The sequence below is a fragment of the Cherax quadricarinatus genome, chromosome 96, assembly GCF_038502225.1.
Source record: "Cherax quadricarinatus isolate ZL_2023a chromosome 96, ASM3850222v1, whole genome shotgun sequence".
NCBI classification, from domain to species: domain Eukaryota; kingdom Metazoa; phylum Arthropoda; class Malacostraca; order Decapoda; family Parastacidae; genus Cherax; species Cherax quadricarinatus.
Window position 1 is genome coordinate 10072733 of NC_091387.1, and position 17500 is coordinate 10090232.

Consider the following 17500-nt stretch of genomic DNA (forward strand, 5'->3'; position numbering starts at 1 on the left):
TACACTTTACCAGGTATACTCAGCAGACTTATCCCCCTATAATTTTTGCACTCTCTTTTATCCCCTTTGCCTTTATACAAAGGAACTATGCATGCTCTCTGCCAATCCCTAGGTACCTTACCCTCTTCCATACATTTATTAAATAATTGCACCAACCACTCCAAAACTATATCCCCACCTGCTTTTAACATTTCTATCTTTATCCCATCAATCCCGGCTGCCTTACCCCCTTTCATTTTACCTACTATATATACATATATATATATATATATATATATATATATATATATATATATATATATATGAATATAAATATAAATAAATATATATATATATATATATATATATATATATATATATATATATATATATATATATATATATATATATATGAATATAAATATAAATAAATATATATATATATATATATATATATATATATATATATATATATATATATATATATATATATATATATATATATATATATATATATATTATCACACTGGCTGATTCCCACCAAGGCAGGGTGGCCTGAAAAAGAAAAACTTTCACCATCATTCACTCCATCACTGTCTTGCCAGAAGGGTGCTTTACACTACAGTTTTTAAACTGCAACATTAACACCCCTCCTTCAGAGTGCAGGCACTGTACTTCCCATCTCCAGGACTCAAGTCCGGCCTGCCGGTTTCCCTGAACCCCTTCATAAATGTTACTTTGCTCACACTCCAACAGCACGTCAAGTATTAAAAACCATTTGTCTCCATTCACTCCTATCAAACACGCTCACGCATGCCTGCTGGAAGTCCAAGCCCCTCGCACACAAAACCTCCTTTACCCCCTCCCTCCAACCTTTCCTAGGCCGACCCCTATTTATATATATATTAATATATATATACATTATATATACATATATACATATATACATATATACATTAATATATAAATTCATTGACGGAGCAATGATCTGGGATAATCTAACGGGCTCAGAAACCAGACCTGCTCCCCCCAACAACTACAAACAATCGCACTGGGATGGTCCAATAGTGGAAAATATAGCCTCAACGATGCTTCAGAGTGTGTCAGGGAAGGATAGAGCCCGCCTGCTGGCAGTGAGAGCCCCTCATGCTGGGGACTTTCTGTTGGCTGTTCCCAACTCCAGCCTTGGCACACGCCTCGACCCACAGACCATCCGCATCGGTGTTGCCCTTCGACTTGCCGCCCCTATTCTCGCCGAACACAGGTGTATTTGTGGCAGTGAAGCAGCAGACCGATTCGGGTACCATGGTCTTGTGTGCCGTAAATCCGAGGGAAAGATTGCAAGACATGAGGAGGTTAATAACATTATCAAGAGGAGCCTCACAACAGCTGGATGCCCAGCAGTAAGGGAGCCACCCCAACTATGCAGATCTGATGGCAGCCAGAAGCGTCCAGATGGTATCACCCTTCAAGCCTGGACAGATGGGAAGCAGGTGGTGTGGGACTATACATGTGCATCTACCTTGGCTGATACCTATCTCCAATACACCAGGGAGGAAGGAGGGGCAGCTGCCAGCTTTAGGGAGTCCCAAAAGTCTAGAAAATATGGAGAACTTGCCCATCATTATATGTTTGTTCCCATAGGCTCAGAGACCCTTGGCTCATGGGGAAAGAGTGCATCTAATTTCCTTAAGGAGCTGGGAAAAAGACTCATCAGGGTAACTAGGGATCCCAGGGCAGCTAGTTTTCTCTTCCAGCTGGATGAGATTTTCGCCTTATAATCGGTGATACACACGTAACAACATGTATGTATATATATATATATGTATGTGTATATATGTATATATGTATATATATATATATATATATATATATATATATATATATATGCCACCTTTATATCAACAATGTATCTCTTAAATCTTCTGTGCCATATTATGTAATAAAATATTCCTATTGGTAAAAAAAATAGTTTAAAAGATGGGGTGGTAGGGGAAGTGGAATATTCAAATGGCTTCAGGAAGAAATCCAAATATTCTTCCTTGAAGCCTTTTTATCCACCTCTCCGAGGCTATGGGTCCCACAATTTACACCAGAGGTGGACCCAAAAAATTAAAAAAAAAAAAAAATAAAAAAAATAAATAAATATATATATATATATATATATATATATATATATATATATATATATATATATATATATATATATGTCGTGCCGAATAAGGAAAATTGGACAATTAACATGAACTCATTTAAAATTAAGTCCTTTCTAAAGTTTTCTCTTATACGTTTAAAGATATATTTTTTCATTTATGTTAATGTAAAAATTAATAATTTTGTACCAAAAGAACCTTAGAAAACTTACCTGACCTTATTATAACAACCGCAATTTAATTTAGCCTAATCCAACTAAATATATTTTACATAAGTTGACAATAATTTAATAAACACAAGGAAATATTTTTTTTCGTTAGGTTTAGAATGATTTTTGCGCAATTATTGCGAACAAATTTTCGCTTTCCTTATTCGGTAAGAAGAGTGTTGCTATTTAAACCAAAATAGCAAGTTATACCTATTCGGCACGACATATATAATTTGTGTAATGGTTTAGAAAACTGAAGAATGAGACATCTGTCTCATTCTTGAAAGATAATTTACTCTCCGGGACTTTTTATTAGTATTGGGTGAGATACTGTGTACATATCTCAGTCATAACAGAGAATCAAACCATACCAAGGGCGGGGTTAGAACCCGTGCTCAGAGTGTCTCAAAACTCAAATACCACGCCCGTGGTATTGTTTGCAATCGTGTCATTATGATTTCGTGAGACATAAACACAGAATCCTTCAATGGTCAACTTTCTCTTAATCAGTTCAGCCGCCTATACTCTACCCCTTCAGTAGAAGACTATGATAGTCCTTCCTATTCGGAAAGAAATGGTAGTCTGCATTATTTAGTCTGCCTATTACAAGCTCATAGCTTGTACCATCTTCATTCATAAGTTGCTACTTGTTTGGTACATGCAGAATCAAAATCTAAACTCATTTTGATTTTAGCCAAGTCATTCTGTCTAACCATTTCCTCCGGCTGACAAGCTATCCTCAAACATTCCTCATGGAACAGTCCTCTAAGCGGTTCATGGTGCTCCCATGTGGTGTTGCAACGAATACTCGCCAGGTACTTGATGGAAGAAACATAAATATTACCACCGTAAACATATCTATCCAAGGCCTCACTATGAAACAGTCCCACACCTCTAACTTCCACACCATCCCCTGTGGATACTGTTCCAATACATATGTAGGCGAAACAGGCAGAGATCTTTCGGTCTGCCTGAACGGGCATCGAAATGCCAGTAAGAAGAGACGACCTGAGGTACATCTGTGTTCTCCAAAGGGATATCACGGGACATTTGATGAATTAGGATGAGGCACAAATCTTCCTCACCGAACAATACCTTAGACGCTGACAGGAATAACATGACTTAATAAAAAAAGACACAATACCGTGACTGGATTATTATTATAATCAAGGGGGAAGCGCTAAACTCGGAGGATTATACAGCGCCTGGGGGGGGGATGTGGAAGGCATTCAGGCTTAATTCGGGGAACTGGAGCACAGATCCAATTCCCTAAATCAAGAGCCCCTCACCAACATCAAGGAACCTTCCTTGAGGGGTACCGTGACTGGAACGATACACAAATAACTCGCACATAAAAGAGAGAAGCTTACGACTTTGTAAATGGTCCAAGTCGGACCGAAACGTCGTCGTAAGCTTCTCTGTTTTATGTGCGGGTTATTTGTATAACATGACTTCACTGTCTACGTGTCCTCATGTCAAATATGGTATTTTTCAAGTCATTGTGTCACTCGCACTCCACTCTCCGCCCCAGTAAGGTATTTCAAAAATAGTATTCTGTCATTTTAACTTCTGTATTTTAGAAGTGATCAAGGTCCTAGGACCGAATCGTTTTCAAATAAACAGGTCCGGTGTTTCTCCTCACTTGTTTTTTAATGCTATTATTATATTTATATCAAGGATTTCGTTTGTGTTTATAGGATTTACGATAGTTCTCTGTCGGGAACCTGGTTACAGACTCCAGTGCTTCCTCCTCAGTGAGTCGCTGCGATACCTGTTGTTTCCCTTATTATTGATGCCTTAGTAACGTTTTTTATCTTATTACCTTATATCTCCCCTCAAGGGAGGTTCCTTGACGCTGGTGAGGGGCTCTTGATCTAGTGAATTGGATCTGTGTTCCAGTTCCCTGAATTGAGCCTGAATACCTTCCATCCCCCCCACAGGCGCTGTATAATCGTACGGGTTCAGCGCTTCCCCTTGATTATAATAATAATTAACTTATATCTGACAGTCTGATACATTTTATCGTCGATCCTCTTCCTAATAAGGCAAATTTTCAGATTATTATATTTTCCAATGTATCATAATTTACATGACTCACGAAATCGTAATGACACGATTGCTAACCTTCCTGTGGTGTAGAAATATACCCTAGTTGGGTGAATCTTGTTGTAGTCAGCTGGTCCAGTGGCTAAGGCGTCGGTCTGGAGTTTTATGACTCTGTGATCGCGGGTTCTAACCCCACCCGTGGTATGGTGTATCATTGTTTCATATTGATCACTTTTTTCCTGTCTGTGTCACCTTTTTTTTTTTATTTATTTTTTTTTTACTTTGACTTGTGGTCGCCTTTCCCTAACCATTTCCAGATGTTTTTGCCGTCTTGATGCCTAAAAATTCCTTCCTTGAGTAGGGAATGCAATCTTTTTTAAAAACTTAACACGATAGATTGCTTTAGACTCCTACTGTTTTTATTGCAGAGTTCTATTTCCTCCTCGTTGCAGTGTTCCTCGTTGCAAAAACGAATGCATCGTGACTGATACACGAAATCGTAATGATTGCTAATAAGGCAAACTGTCTGCTCGTCTTAAACCTTATTGCAAAAACGAATGCATCGTGACTGATACACGAAATCGTAATGATTGCTAATAAGGCAAACTGTCTGCTCGTCTTAAACCTTATTGCAAAAACGAATGCATCGTGACTGATACACGAAATCGTAATGATTGCTAATAAGGCAAACTGTCTGCTCGTCTTAAACCTTATTGCAAAAACGAATGCATCGTGACTGATACACGAAATCGTAATGATTGCTAATAAGGCAAACTGTCTGCTCGTCTTAAACCTTATTGCAAAAACGAATGCATCGTGACTGATACACGAAATCGTAATGATTGATAATAAGGCAAACTATCTGCTCGTCTTAAACCTTATGGCTCGTACCACAGGCTACTTACTGTTTCTTAATACCTTCGGCGTCTCGGAACTTTACAGTCTCTTGCTGCCAGTTACTCATTTTCATTTTATTTCTATGGGCTCAAGTCTCACCCAGTCCGTGATTTATGTGTTATTGCGATTTCAAAAGTCATAACTTACGAGGTCGTTTGATAAGGTCAAATATTTATACTTACAACAAAGTGATGAATGTCAGGGGAGCGCCTTCCGTCTGGAAAAATAAATGGATGAATGAGTCTGGAGTTTATCTGGAGAGAGTTCCGGGGGTCAACGCCCCCGCGGCCCGGTCTGTGACCAGGCCTCCTTAGGTCAGTGTCCCAGGATGCGACCCACACCAGTCGACTAACACCCAGGTACCCATTTTACTGATGGGGAACATAGACAACAGGTGGAAAGAAACACGCCCAATGTTTCTACTCTGGCTGGGAATCGAACCCAGGCCCTCACCGTGTGAAGCGAGAGCGTTAACCACCAGGCCACCAGAGCCCTAGGAATAATAATGATGATTTTCTAAGGCTTGTAATTAAAATCAAATAAAAATTGGCCGCTATGGTTCCAGTATGATGGGATAGGAGTATCTCATGCCCAGGATGGTTTTGTGATGCTTTGAAGAAAGAGTGTTGGTTACCCTGTTCGTCCCATGTTCTGGAAATTCCTGTCACCACCTGGTTGTACCACCACAATTTAGATTTCACAGTAGTTGTAATGTCCCACTACGTCCTGTAGACAGGGACATTACAACTACTCTCTGAAATCTTAATTGTGGTGCTACAACCAGGTGGTGACAGGAATTTCCAGAACATGGGACGAACACCGCCACCCAGGTTCAGGTAGGACCGAAATGTCGTCGTAAACTTCTACGTGCGGGTTGTATGGATCCTCGTTGCCCCTACTGAAGTCTTCTAACACAAGTTAACACATTTCTTAACCTCGTACAATAGATACTATATAATTTTTTTCTATATAATCCAACATAGAATTGTGAAGCTTCTCACTACAGACGTACCCAAATTTATTAAAAAAAAAAAAGGGGGTTGGATACCCCCATCGTTTTTGAAAACGATTTTAGCCATGATCTCGGTCGTAATTATATATAATTAGGCTGTCACAGTACATAATTTTGCTATTTTTTAATTGGGTAATTACTGTTAGGACAGCTTAATATAGTGTAATTAAATTTATATTAAACAATTATTTTAGAAGGAATTTTGAAGCCATTACTTTGCATATTATAATTGAACGTCATGTTCTAGTGATTTTGTACCCTAATGTATAATTGTGATTTGTACTTGTGATTTGTACTTGTGATTTGTACTTGTGATTTGTACTCGTGATTTGTACTTGTGATTTGTACTTGTGATTTGTACTTGTGATTTCTACTTGTAGTTTCTACTCGTGATTTGTACTTGTGATTTGTACTCGTAGTTTGTACTTGTGATTTCTACTTGTAGTTTCTACTCGTGATTTGTACTTGTGATTTGTACTCGTAGTTTGTACTTGTGATTTGTACTTGTGATTTGTACTCGTGATTTGTACTTGTGATTTGTACTCGTGATTTGTACTTGTGATTTCTACTTGTAGTTTCTACTCGTGATTTGTACTTGTGATTTGTACTCGTAGTTTGTACTTGTGATTTGTACTCGTGATTTGTACTTGTGATTTCTACTTGTAGTTTCTACTCGTGATTTGTACTTGTGATTTGTACTTGTGATTTGTACTCGTGATTTGTACTTGTGATTTCTACTTGTAGTCTCTACTCGTAGTTTGTACTTGTGATTTGTACTCGTGATTTGTGCTTGTGATTTCTACTTGTAGTTTCTACTCGTGATTTGTACTTGTGATTTGTACTCGTAGTTTGTACTTGTGATTTGTACTTATAGTTTCTACTCGTGATGTGCATTCGTAATTCGTGCCAGAGATTTATAATTGTGATTTATACTCGTGGATTTATACCTGAGATATCGTTCCAGATCATAAAGCTGAAGTCTTCTCCAGGCTGAGGGACTGACCACCTCAAATACTTTTTCTCTGCACCTGCTGCCTCTGTATTTGACTGAAGAAACCTACTGTGTAGTCGAAACGTTTCGACAATAAAAATTCCCAACTGTTGCACATGTCTTAAGCTTTATATGTCTGTATGTAATGCTAATTGTCTTTAACGCTTATTTCAGAAATTAAAGTATTTTAAAACTGGTGGGGTTAGAACCCGCGGTCAGAGAGTCATAAAACTCCATACCGACGCGTTAGCCACTGGGTCAGCTGGCTACAATAAGATTCATCCAGGTATATTTATACACCATTGGAAGGTTAGCATAGGCCACCACTGTGACCACAAATGCAAGTTTTTACAGACGAATCTCACGCCAGCATGGCTGTGACGAACTCTAGAGTTCGTCACGGCCACGCTAGCGGAAGATTCATCTGCAAAAACTTGCATTTGTGGTCACAGTGGTGGCCTATGCTAACCTTCCAATCGTGTATAAATTAAAGTATTTTGTTCCTAATAACATTGAACATAAGACTGGTTTAATGACCCGCGAGAAGGCGAGAGGCTGACAGACCTAACAAATAGCGGGTATATATGTAAAAAGATCACAGCAGGAGTTTGTGATTTTACTCTGTATAATACCCTCTGATACATAAAATCTCTTGTAAGGTCAAAACGTACAGGAGATGATCGAAACAGCTGATGTGCCTGGACTGGGAAAGAAACATGGCTTGTGAACCAGGCTGGCCGGGTTTTGAGGCCGGCCAGCATCACTATCCACTGGACCACCATCTTAGGATGGTGGTCCAGTGGATAGTGATGCTTACTTCGTTCATTTCACACAGGGAACGCAGGATCGAGTCCTGGCCAAGCCGCAGTTCTGTTAATGATTCAGAATTACTTGTTTCGCTATTTGAGATATATATATATATCATTAACAACACTGCAGCTAGCCAAGGAGTCTAACCCATGCTGCTTTGGCCTGCCTCATGGTGAGGGAAAGACACATGACGCTCTAGTCCACGAGACCACATAATTTTCAATGGCGCTCCCAGCCAAGCTAGGTGTTGTACCCGTAATCCGAGAACATACATAGAGAGAGAGATATTGGGAGTTCATTTGAACTTTTAATAATGTCAGGATTTTTCATGATCATTAGTAACTAGGACTACCAGGTTCGAGAGTATAGTTCCGGCAGGGGATGATGTAAAGCCCACGATTGATGAAACATTGGTCACCGAGCGAAACGTTGTTTCGGTTATGTTTTCCATTCTACCAATGTACATCCTCGTTATACTTACTGCAGTTGAGGAGGTGAGAGCCATCAGTGCAGCCCTGATGTCTGTCCCTGAAGATGATACATCTCTCTTCTCTGGGAATGCACTGACCTCCACTCGCGCACAAGAACCCGGCCGGCTCGCACTCCAGGCTCTCAGCCTCTGAAGTCAAAATGAAGTCGTATTACCATTTAATCTACGCTAATAAGCAAGTTTAACACACTTTATTGCCTTCGACACTCGCCTCGTACATAAACACCGACACTCACCACAGTTTAGCTCATCGGACTTGTCAGGACAGTCGTTGATATGGTCACACCAGAAGCTCTGTGGCAGACACTGACCTGTGTTGCACTTGACCTGACCCGAGCCACACCGGTGCTCACCTGGGAAAGAAGGAAAATTAACGAAGGTTATATGTGGGTTAACAAGTAACGAAATGTGTGTTAATATATTTTATTTTTGTTAACACATCGGCCGATTCCCACCAAGGTACGGTGGCCCGAAAAAGAAATACATTCACCATCATTCACTCCATCACTGTGTTGCCAGAAGGGTGCTTTACACTACAGTTACAAAACTGCAACATTAACTCCCCTCCTTCAGAGTGCAGACACTGTACTTCCCATCTCCAGGACTCAAGTCCGGCCTGCTGGTTTCCCTGAATCCCTTCATCAATATTACTTTGCTCACACTCCAACAGCACGTCAAGTATTAAAAACCATATGTCTCCATTCACTCCTATGTAACATAAAAAGCTTAGCAGACACTTCATAAGTACACAGGGTGTCTCTTAAGAAATACTTTTAAAGGGTTTACTCCTCTAAACTGCAACTCTAAAACGGAAAATTTGCTGATTTAGGTACTTTAAAAATCCTGATGATTCCTTGGCATTTCCCGAGAATTTAAATGATCTCTTTACCCTTGAGCCCAATGTCTCTAAAGCTGTCATAACCAAGATATAACTATGAACAAGTTCGTTATGTATTATAGACTTTTGGGATACCCTGACACTGGAAGCTGATCCCTTCACGTCTTTTCTTTATTGGCAACAGGTGCCAGGCAGTGTGGATGCACATGTGAAGCCTCACACCTGCAGCTTGCCATCTGTCCAGGCTTGCAAGGTAATTCCATCTGGACGCTTTTGGCTGCCATCTGATCTGTTAATGACTCCATCTTTCGTGGGCATCCTGTTACAAGGCTTTTCTTACTGTTACTCATACCATAAGGTCCTTTCTTCTGAAATACGACAAAGATCTTGATTTCTGAACTAATCTGCCGATTTCTCGTAAATATCGTCAATTTCGTCTTCCAACAGTATCTCCACGGGTGTGATTCATCTCCACATTCAATTGATAAAGGTTGCAGCGCATACGATATATTTCGTCAAAAGATTCATGGTGTTGCACATGCAGGATAGCTATTTACCAGTCATCGTCTCGGTTAAAACACTAATTTTGTGGGCACAGAACTATGTTTAGTAATGAGACGATTGCAGACAAACCATATCACGGGTGGGGTTTGAACTCGCGGTTAGTCGTACAACTCCAGACCGACGCGTTAGCCACTGGGTCAGCTGGCTACAATAAGATTCATCCAGTTAGATATATTTAGACACCTTTGGAAGGTTAGCATAGGCACTACTGTGACCACAAATCCGCGAGTTCAAGCCCCGCCTGTGGTATGGTATGTTTACAATCATGTCTACGATTTCTTGAGTCATAATCATGGTTTAGAGGGGACTTGAGCTAGAGTTCGTCACGATCACACTGGCTGGAGATTCATCTGTATAAACTTGCATTTGTGGTCACAGTGGTGGCCCCTGCTAACCTTCCTATGATGTATAAATATACATAGTTGGATGAACCTTATTGTAGCCAGCTGGCCCAGTGGCTAATGCGACGGTCTGGAGTTTTACAACTCACTAACCGCGAGTTCAATCCCCACCCCTGGTATGGTAGTTACGCATATGCAACATCTGGCTTCATCAATACAAATTCAAGGACATAATCGGAAGACTATAGAACTACATATACAAAAAGAGGAGGTAATCAGTCCCTCAGCCTCGGAGCTGGTGAAGAGCACCGTACAATCTGTAATAAGATCTTCCTCAAAGGTAACAGTACCTATGGGGCCTCAAGCAGGATCATATCAGTGAGAGTAATGACTGACAGACATGACAGTGTGAATCATTTCTTGTTCATTGTTTGTTGCCTGGTTGAGATGACTTCCCATTTGGAAAGATTGAGGACAAGTCCAATGGTGTGTCCCTGTGTCCTCACCTACTAATTATGTACTAAGGGTTCCTTTGTGCCTGCCAGCGTGCCGTCATCCAGGACCTCGCAGTTTAATTCGCTAGTTAATGTTATACCTAACTGCTTTGCAGTATAAAGACTGCGTCTGTACAAATTCAGACGATGTGACTTACTTCTCTCTCTCTCTCTCTCTCTCTCTCTCTCTCTCTCTCTCTCTCTCTCTCTCTCTCTCTCTCTCTCTCTCTCTCTCTCTCTCTCTCTCTCTCTCTCTGTGTGTGTACTCACCTAGTTGAGGTTGCGGGGGTCGAGTCCGAGCTCCTGGCCCCGCCTCTTCACTGATCGCTACTAGGTCACTCTCCCTGAGCCGTGAGCTTTATCATACCTCTGCTTAAAGCTATGTATGGATCCTGCCTCCATTACATCGCTTCCCAAACTATTCCACTTACTGACTACTCTGTGGCTGAAGAAATACTTCCTAACATCCCTGTGATTCATCTGTGTCTTCAACTTCCAACTGTGTCCCCTTGTTACTGTGTCCAATCTCTGGAACATCCTGTCTTTGTCCACATTGTCAATTCCTCTCAGTATTTTGTATGTCGTTATCATGTCTCCCCTATCTCTCTTGTCCTCCAGTGTCGTCAGGTTGATTTCCCTTAACCTCTCCTCGTAGGACATACCTCTTAGCTCTGGGACTAGTTTTGTTGCAAACCTTTGCACTTTCTCTAATTTCTTCACGTGCTTGGCTAGGTGTAGGTTCCAAACTGGTGCCGCATACTCCAATATGGGCCTAACGTACACGGTGTACAGGGTCCTGAACGATTCCTTATTAAGATGTCGGAATGCTGTTCTGAGGTTTGCTAGGCGCTCATATGCTGCAGCAGTTATTTGATTGATGTGCGCTTCAGGAGATGTGCCTGGTGTTATACTCACCCCAAGATCTTTTTCCTTGAGTGAGGTTTGTAGTCTCTGGCCCCCTAGACTGTACTCCGTCTGCGGTCTTCTTTGCCCTTCCCCAATCTTCATGACTTTGCACTTGGTGGGATTGAACTCCAGGAGCCAATTGCTGGACCAGGTCTGCAGCCTGTCCAGATCCCTTTGTGTGTGTGTGTGTGTGTGTGTGTGTGTGTGTGTGTGTGTGTGTGTGTGTGTGTGTGTGTGTGTGCGTGCTTTTAACACTTCTGTCTTTATCCCATCAATCCCAGCTGCTTTATCCCCTTTCATTTTACCCACTTCCTCACGCACCTCCTCTGCACCCACAGCTGGCTCTTCCTCACTCATACAAGATGTTATACCTCCCTGCTCAGTGCACGAAATCACAGCTTCCCTCTCTTCAACATTTAGCAGTTCCTCAAAATATTTCGTTCATCTTCCCGATACCTCTACCTCTTCATCTAACAACTCTTCTCTTCTATATTTAACTGTCGAATCCATTAGTTCTCTTTGCTTTAGTCAACTTATTAATCGCCAAAACTTTTCTTTATTCTCAAAATTTGTTGATAGTACCTCACCCACTCTCTCATTTGCTCTCTTTTTATATTCTTTCACCACTCTCTTAACCTCTCTTTTTTATCTCCATATACTCCCTCCTCCTTGCATCACTTCTACTTTGTAGAAACCTCTCATATGCTAACTTTTTCTCCCTTACTACTCTCTCTACATCATTCCACCAATCGCTCTTCTTCCCTCCCGCACCCACTTTCCTGTAACTACAAACTTCTGCTGAGCACTCTAACACTACATTTTTAAACCTACCCCATACATCTTCAACCCCATTGCCTATGCTCTTACTAGCCCATGTGTCCTAGAATAGTTATTTATATGTACCCTAACTGCCTCCTGTAATTTATAAACCTTCACTAAATATATGGACTGAACAGTCGACCCCAGGCTGAGGGACTGATTACATTAAATTCTTAATTTTCCACCACTAATCTCTGTACTAGACAGAAGAAGCCAGTGACTGACGAAATGTTGCACAAGTGTCCTAATCTTCAACTTGTCGTTTGAACCGATGGCCTAAGCCACTGGTTCAGCTGGCCAAGTGGCTTAGGCACTGGCCTGGAATTTTACGATTCATTCGCCATGGGTTCAAACTCAACCCGTTCCGTGGTTTGTTTACAATAGGACGCTAAAGAGTACCTGTACATCAATACTCACTACAGTTAAGCTCGTCCGACTTGTCGTAGCAGTCAAAGTGGAGGTCACATCGGTCCGTCAGAAGGACGCATTGCCCACTGGAACACTGCCACTGTTCCTCCAAACATTCCATCACAGCTGGAAGAAATAAACACGTACAGTACGTGATAAGACGCGTGCAACACATGAAATCTTTGGAAAAAATACACAAGTGAAGTATAACACGTAGTCAATATATAATCGCATTATACAGGGTGACCTAAAAGCTTAGACACAGTGAAATTGCATTTTTGTAATTATAATTATACATTTCTGTAATAATTATACATGTCTACAAGTACCGATGCAAAGTTCAGTGCACTTTCCAGGATTCAGTTGAACATGCCGAAGTATCTCCGGTAACTGCGGGGAAAAATAGAATATTATTAATGTTTCCTACGTGTCCAGACTTTTGGGTCACCCTGTACTGCATTTGTGTCTGTTTATCCATACAATTTACTCCAATAGGAATCTTCATTGACGTAAGATATCACTTGTGTTGCAAGCTTTATCAGTTGATTATAGAGACGAATCACACTCGAGGAATCTTTATTGACGTAACGAATCACCTGCGTTACAAGCTTTATCAGTGGATTATAGAGACGAATCACACTCCGGGAATCTTTATTGACGTAAGATATCACTTGTGTTGCAAGCTTTATCAGTGGATTATAGAGACGAATCACACTCCGGGAATCTTTATTGACGTAAGATATCGCTTGTGTTGCAAGCTTTATCAGTGGATTATAGAGACGAATCACACTCGAGGAATCTTTATTGACGTAACGAATCACCTGCGTTACAAGCTTTATCAGTGGATTATAGAGACGAATCACACTCGAGGAATCTTTATTGACGTAACGAATCACCTGCGTTACAAGCTTTATCAGTGGATTATAGAGACGAATCACACTCCGGGAATCTTTATTGACGTAAGATATCACTTGTGTTGCAAGCTTTATCAGTGGATTATAGAGACGAATCACACTCCGGGAATCTTTATTGACGTAAGATATCACTTGTGTTGCAAGCTTTATCAGTTGATTATAGAGACGAATCACACTCGAGGAATCTTTATTGACGTAACGAATCACCTGCGTTACAAGCTTTATCAGTGGATTATAGAGACGAATCACACTCCGGGAATCTTTATTGACGTAAGATATCACTTGTGTTGCAAGCTTTATCAGTGGATTATAGAGACGAATCACACTCCGGGAATCTTTATTGACGTAAGATATCGCTTGTGTTGCAAGCTTTATCAGTGGATTATAGAGACGAATCACACTCGAGGAATCTTTATTGACGTAACGAATCACCTGCGTTACAAGCTTTATCAGTGGATTATAGAGACGAATCACACTCGAGGAATCTTTATTGACGTAACGAATCACCTGCGTTACAAGCTTTATCAGTGGATTATAGAGACGAATCACACTCCGGGAATCTTTATTGACGTAAGATATCACTTGTGTTGCAAGCTTTATCAGTGGATTATAGAGACGAATCACACTCCGGGAATCTTTATTGACGTAAGATATCACTTGTGTTGCAAGCTTTATCAGTGGATTATAGAGACGAATCACACTCCGGGAATCTTTATTGACGTAAGATATCGCTTGTGTTGCAAGCTTTATCAGTGGATTATAGAGACGAATCACACTCGAGGAATCTTTATTGACGTAACGAATCACCTGCTTTACAAGCTTTATCAGTGGATTATAGAGACGAATCACACTCGAGGAATCTTTATTGACGTAACGAATCACCTGCGTTACAAGCTTTATCAGTGGATTATAGAGACGAATCACACTCCGGGAATCTTTATTGACGTAAGATATCACTTGTGTTGCAAGCTTTATCAGTGGATTATAGAGACGAATCACACTCCGGGAATCTTTATTGACGTAAGATATCACTTGTGTTGCAAGCTTTATCAGTTGATTATAGAGACGAATCACACTCGAGGAATCTTTATTGACGTAACGAATCACCTGCGTTACAAGCTTTATCAGTGGATTATAGAGACGAATCACACTCCGGGAATCTTTATTGACGTAAGATATCACTTGTGTTGCAAGCTTTATCAGTGGATTATAGAGACGAATCACACTCCGGGAATCTTTATTGACGTAAGATATCGCTTGTGTTGCAAGCTTTATCAGTGGATTATAGAGACGAATCACACTCGAGGAATCTTTATTGACGTAACGAATCACCTGCGTTACAAGCTTTATCAGTGGATTATAGAGACGAATCACACTCCGGGAATCTTTATTGACGTAAGATATCACTTGTGTTGCAAGCTTTATCAGTGGATTATAGAGACGAATCACACTCCGGGAATCTTTATTGACGTAAGATATCACTTGTGTTGCAAGCTTTATCAGTGGATTATAGAGACGAATCACACTCCGGGAATCTTTATTGACGTAAGATATCGCTTGTGTTGCAAGCTTTATCAGTGGATTATAGAGACGAATCACACTCGAGGAATCTTTATTGACGTAACGAATCACCTGCGTTACAAGCTTTATCAGTGGATTATAGAGACGAATCACACTCGAGGAATCTTTATTGACGTAACGAATCACCTGCGTTACAAGCTTTATCAGTGGATTATAGAGACGAATCACACTCCGGGAATCTTTATTGACGTAAGATATCACTTGTGTTGCAAGCTTTATCAGTGGATTATAGAGACGAATCACACTCGAGGAATCTTTATTGACGTAACGAATCACCTGCGTTACAAGCTTTATCAGTGGATTATAGAGACGAATCACACTCGAGGAATCTTTATTGACGTAACGAATCACCTGCGTTACAAGCTTTATCAGTGGATTATAGAGACGAATCACACTCCGGGAATCTTTATTGACGTAAGATATCACTTGTGTTGCAAGCTTTATCAGTGGATTATAGAGACGAATCACACTCCGGGAATCTTTATTGACGTAAGATATCACTTGTGTTGCAAGCTTTATCAGTGGATTATAGAGTCACACTCCGGGAATCTTTATTGACGTAAGATATCACTTGTGTTGCAAGCTTTATCAGTGGATTATAGAGACGAATCACACTCCGGGAATCTTTATTGACGTAAGATATCACTTGTGTTGCAAGCTTTATCAGTGGATTATAGAGACGAATCACACTCGAGGAATCTTTATTGACGTAACGAATCACCTGCGTTACAAGCTTTATCAGTGGATTATAGACACGAATCACACTCCGGGAATCTTTATTGACGTAAGATATCACTTGTGTTGCAAGCTTTATCAGTGGATTATAGAGACGAATCACACTCGAGGAATCTTTATTGACGTAACGAATCACCTGCGTTACAAGCTTTATCAGTGGATTATAGAGACGAATCACACTCCGGGAATCTTTATTGACGTAAGATATCACTTGTGTTGCAAGCTTTATCAGTGGATTATAGAGACGAATCACACTCGAGGAATCTTTATTGACGTAACGAATCACCTGCGTTACAAGCTTTATCAGTGGATTATAGAGACGAATCACACTCCGGGAATCTTTATTGACGTAAGATATTTGTATTGCAAGCTTTATCATTGGATTATAGAGACGAATCACACTCCGGGAATCTTTATTGACGTAAGATATCACTTGTGTTGCAAGCTTTATCAGTGGATTATAGAGACGAATCACACTCGAGGAATCTTTATTGACGTAAGATATTTGTATTGCAAGCTTTATCATTGGATTATAGAGACGAATCACACTCCGGGAATCTTTATTGACGTAAGATATCACTTGTGTTGCAAGCTTTATCAGTGGATTATACAGACGAATCACACTCCAGAAGACATCGTTGATGGAAGCCAAATTAAATAAAGCAAAGATAGTCTGTCGACAACAGTCCAGCATTGGTGTAAGATGATCAGGCTAAGAGACTGATCATCCAGCGTCTAGGATAATGGACTGATTAGGTCGAATACCTCCCAGTGTGTCTTATCAACCTGTCGGTATTGTTTATCATTTATATAATACGTACTGACCTAGAAGTCCCTCAGCCTCCAGGCTCAGGGACTGACCACCTCATTCTTTTTCTCCGAGGTTGATAGACTGATTACATCATTATTTCATTATTACTGCTACCTTTGTATATGACTGATGAAATCTACTGTGTAAGCGAAACGTTTCATCAACATGCCCAACTGTTGCACATGTGTGCAATTTTTGTACAGTTTTGAACAGTTTTCCAGTAGCAGGTGTGTTCCAGGACCCGGAAAGTCACATTTGCTTTGTACATGTTATTTTCCTACGAGCCCGAAATGCTAATGGGATCCCCTGGTTATTCCCTACATAACCAGGGGCTTCCCATTTGCAAAATTAAGTGTCACCCATTTTTAACCAACGATTTGTCGTGTGGAAATAATTGAATAATAAATTGACCTACATATGACTGGCCACAACAACTCCTCCATCAGGGACTGATTACCTCAAACTCCTCCTCTCCCCCTGATCTTCTCTGTATTGGACCGAA

At 40.5% G+C, this 17500-nt stretch overlaps 1 protein-coding gene across 1 annotated transcript in view; it reads right to left on the reverse strand.

Annotated features, from left to right (window-relative positions):
• LOC128701787 (G-protein coupled receptor GRL101) overlaps nucleotides 1-17500 on the reverse strand; it is a 134611-nt gene that overhangs the window by 2516 nt on the left and 114595 nt on the right. The window contains exons 9-11 of the mRNA XM_070105097.1: nucleotides 12967-13083; nucleotides 8824-8940; nucleotides 8579-8716 (exon numbers count right to left, since the gene is read on the reverse strand). Of these exons, the coding sequence (XP_069961198.1) occupies nucleotides 8579-8716; nucleotides 8824-8940; nucleotides 12967-13083 (372 nt within the window). The remainder of the gene's footprint in view (nucleotides 1-8578; nucleotides 8717-8823; nucleotides 8941-12966; nucleotides 13084-17500) is intronic.